This window comes from Alligator sinensis, unplaced genomic scaffold (genome assembly GCF_000455745.1).
Source record: "Alligator sinensis unplaced genomic scaffold, ASM45574v1 scaffold1719_1, whole genome shotgun sequence".
Classification (NCBI taxonomy): Eukaryota; Metazoa; Chordata; order Crocodylia; family Alligatoridae; genus Alligator; species Alligator sinensis.
Window position 1 is genome coordinate 1,129,010 of NW_005842507.1, and position 4,252 is coordinate 1,133,261.

The 4,252-nt window shown below is 50.3% G+C and overlaps 1 protein-coding gene across 1 annotated transcript; it reads right to left on the minus strand.

Annotated features, from left to right (window-relative positions):
* Positions 1-996: 996 nt before the first annotated feature.
* CAMK2N1 (calcium/calmodulin dependent protein kinase II inhibitor 1) lies at positions 997-4,246 on the minus strand. Its single transcript, XM_006031487.3, has 2 exons — positions 4,036-4,246; positions 997-2,428 (listed from the first exon to the last, which is right to left on the minus strand). Exons 1-2 carry the CDS (start codon positions 4,202-4,204, stop codon positions 2,358-2,360), a joined length of 240 nt encoding a protein of 79 aa, XP_006031549.1. The 5' UTR covers positions 4,205-4,246; the 3' UTR covers positions 997-2,357.
* Between the last annotated feature and the right edge of the window lie 6 nt (positions 4,247-4,252).

The following is a 4,252-nucleotide window of genomic DNA, read 5'->3' on the forward strand; positions in this document are numbered from 1 at the left end:
TGTCCTCCAGAGTCCTTTTACCCCGGCTGCTGCATTTCTAAGCCATCTGAGTCACTCCCAGCACTAACATTGTTGCATTCAATGTTATGACTCCAGATCTCAAGAGTTTTACAACAGCTCCATCAACACTGCCTGGCTCAATGGGTTTTGAATTCTGGTAATAATTCAGGGAAGCCTCTTGTAGCCAAGCTGAGAGAAGAGGTTGCACTGGTTTTGCAAAACTGGAGTAGTTTAGAGGTGGCTCCTGCTTTTATCTGAACCCCTAATAAAGTCAGGGAGGGGGCTGGGGAATGCTTTCATTTTGGCCTTTCTCTCTTCCTCCAGCCCCCTGCTCTTTCCCCTCCACATTCCCTGTTAGACGCTCCAGCAGCAGGATGTTATTGTTAAACCCTCCTGGCAATGGCTGGAAGCTAGAGATGACATGTGAAAGTATATGTTACATGATCAGGTTTCCTCTGCAGTAAAGGAGCGAGGGGGATGTGGGAGGGGGGAAGAAGTTGGTACCCTAAAGGCAACATGAATATCCCATGAGCAGAGGGAATAAAGATCCTGGCTTTATTTTATTAGGTACCGAATTTGGCTTTTAAGTAGATTCTGCCCTAGCTACTATATATATTTTGTAATTTAGCTTTAGGCAGGAAGGCATTTTGGAGGTGTTTACTACTGTTAACCCAAGGAAACTAGAAGGGCCTATGTGCTGAACTTAAACCACTACTGACCAGCAAACCAAGCCCAACCCATCTGGGTCCCTTTAACCTCTCTCTTGGGGGCTGCTCTCTCACTCCTCGTAGCCACAAGTTCGCCATATGCCCAGCTCCCAGCAGAAGGTATTTCCAGCGCAGACCAGCTTGACATTTCATTAATTTCATCTATCCTTGACGCCCCGCAGAGACCGCCAAACACCTTATTTGCAGACAGCCACATGTAGTTTTGCTGTTTATGCCGAAAGGGATATCAATGCATGCTGCAGGCACAAAAGCGAGACAAAAGATAGGGATCGGACACCAGCACGTTCTGTTTTGTTTTTATTGTACATTGCAGAAATAGCCCTGTGTAGTGGATAAAAGTGCAACATACACAATATTTAAGAAAAGGAAAAAACCCCCCCAAAAAACCAAAACAACAACCCTTCTTGAGGTCTGTCATTCAAAGTTGCAAACAAAAAACAGTATAATATTCCCTCACGCAAGAGGCATATTTTTTTTGCACGTCATGCAAAAAAATAAAATAAAAAAAATAGAAAAGAGAAGGAAGAGGAAATCCAAAAGATAGATAAATAGATGGATCGATAGATAGATATATGTCTAGATATCAATATAACCCAATAGAGAGCCCTATAAAGAACAGAAAGGAGACCAAAAGTGCTACTTTACATGAACTCAAAGAGCACTAATAAGAAAGGAAAACAGACTGCCATTCGGCATTTCAAAATATTTGGCACTCTTGTGATTACACTGGATTTTTTTTTTTGTTCCATTTTGTTATTTTTATACAGTCTATTAAAGAGAATAAACTGCCACGATATAAGAAAAAACAGACTGCCCACACTACAGACTGCAGGTAGTTAGAAAAAGCGGAGCATTTCCCCCCCTCCCCCCCATTTTACATATAAAATTTGTCCATCTGCACTAACTTGAGCAGCTTGCTCAGAGCAACAAAGAAATACAAGCTTTAAAAAATAAACCAAGAATTCTTCCGATAGGTTCATTCCTTATAAAAGTTTGTTTTTCACACATTCCATCGATACCTTTAAAATGTGACTAAAATGAAATATATATATATATATTTATATATCGTTTTTCTTTTTTAAACATCCAAAGACATCAAATAAAAAAATAACAATGAAACTGATAGCATGTTACATCCAAGTGCACGGAATCATTTTTGCAAGATTAAATAATGTAAACAAGGTCTCATTTGGGAACAATCAAGACCAGCAAAAAAGGTAATCGGGGTTTAAAAACACTGCGTTTGTTGCATTATTTAAAGGACTTTTCACCTCGGATTTCGAATTGCGCCATATTCATCAGATACGGGGTAGGGGGGAGAAAAAGTGACAAGTAATTTCGACCACAGAGCCGCGACTGATGCGCTGTGATCGATCATTATTTTGTGGGTTTGCTTTAGCTGTTTTACAAATCTGCTTTTAAAAACCGTCTTCCTTTTCCACGCTTCTTCCGTCTCCGAGCCTGCCGTTAAGATACAATTTACTGATTTGCATTGTGGATTGCAGGGTATTAATGAAGGATTTCAAAGTGCTCTGTTGGGGGGAGGGGGCGGGGGGGTTGTTGCCAATAATGGGTTACATGGTGAATTATTTTCCACCCCCGCCTTTGCTCAGTGTCTCTGGCGGGGAATTAAACCCCCGGAGGTGCCTTTTCTGAAAGATTTTTCAGCACATCATCAATTCTATCATCTTCAATGACAACTGTAAAGCAGAAAAACAAAAGGATGAATACATTGGCACTTCCCTTCTTCCATCTCCCTTTGCTGTTGCATGAATTCCCCTTTTGTCCTGAAATCCGCCCCCCTCTCCCCGAAACGTGTCCGGGTCTGCAGAATCTCTCTCTTCCCCAATTACAAGAAAACACAGCCGCTTTCATCTACTGCATCGTAACACACTCGGACGTGCGTGCACACAAACGCATGGCATACGGTCCACTGTAAAAGCTCATTTATCGCAGACAAAAAATGCCACCAGAAGTCAGGGAAACCACATTTTCTTTTTCCTGGGGAAAGGAATATGCCGATTCAGCAATCTGCTGCTATTGAGAGGCGAGAAGTGATACCACTGCAAAGAATTAAAGGCACTGGGTTGTGTTACACACTTAATCCAGTGTTTTCAAGGTCACCAAATACTTGGCCGCTGGGGTTACGTTGCCTAAAACAGCGGACGGGGGCTTTTCCGATCAACTCGACCAAGTGGTGGCTGAGCAGCACCTTCCCCTCCCAGACGGGCTCCCTGGGGCACGCCAGATTGGGGTTTCTTTGTCCGGGGCTCGGACCCTTTCGGTTTTAAACCCCCAACGTGGCTGTGGGGGGGAAGACTCTCGAGCGTGCTCAACTTTCCCCTTGGGCTCGCAGGGACCCAGTCATTCCCCGCAGGCTTTTGGGTGCAGGCTCAGCATCCCCCCAGCCTTAGCACGGAGCGGGGCATCCGCAGTTGGATCTGAGCTCACCCAGTCACCCTGAAACCCCGCTCCCATCGCTGTCGCTGACCGGGTGGCGTTTGCACATGGTGCCGGCTTGGATTTGGTGCCTGGAGAGCTCACCCATCACCCCTACACCCCTCCCATCGGTGTCCCCTACCGGGGGGCATCCACACGAGGCAGGGGGCTCGGAGGAGAGCTTGCCCGTCACCCCTGCACCCTCCCCATGGCTGCCCCATACCAGGGGGCATCTGCATGAAGCAGGGGGCTCGGATGAAAGGTCGCCCATTGCCCCTACACCCTCCCCATCGCTGCCCTGTACCGGGGGGCATCCGCACGAGGCAGGGGGCTCGGAGGAGAGCTTGCTCATCACCCCTGCACCCTCCCCATGGCTGCCCTGTATTGGGGGACATCTGTATGAGGCAGGGGGCTGGGAGGAGAGGTCGCCTATCGCCCCTGCACCCTCCCCATGGCCGCCCTGTACCGGGGGGCATCCGCACGAGGCAGGGGGCTCGGAGGAGAGCTTGCTCATCACCCCTGCACCCTCCCCATGGCTGCCCTGTATTGGGGGACATCTGTATGAGGCAGGGGGCTGGGAGGAGAGGTCGCCTATCGCCCCTGCACCCTCCCCATGGCCGCCCTGTACCGGGGGGCATCCGCACGAGGCAGGGGGCTCGGAGGAGAGCTTGCTCATCACCCCTGCACCCTCCCCATGGCTGCCCTGTATTGGGGGACATCTGTATGAGGCAGGGGGCTTGGATGAGAGGTCGCCTATCACCCCTGCACCCTCCCCATGGCCGCCCTGTACCGGGGGACATCCGCAGGAGGCAGGGGGCTGGGAGGAGAGGTCGCCCATCGCCCCCGCACCCTGGCCGCGGGCACCCACCTCGCTTGCTGCGGCCGATCTGGCCCAGCTTGGGCGGGCGCTTGCCCGGGGCGGCGGCGAAGAAGGGGCCAGCGTCCTGCAGGCGGCAGGTGAAGGAGATCTGCCCCACGTCCGCGCCGTCCGCGTAGTGCCCCAGCTTGTCCTCGCCGTAGGGCAGCACCTCCGACATGGCGCCGCGCTCGGGCTGGGGATCGGGCTGCCGCCCGCCCCCCACTCC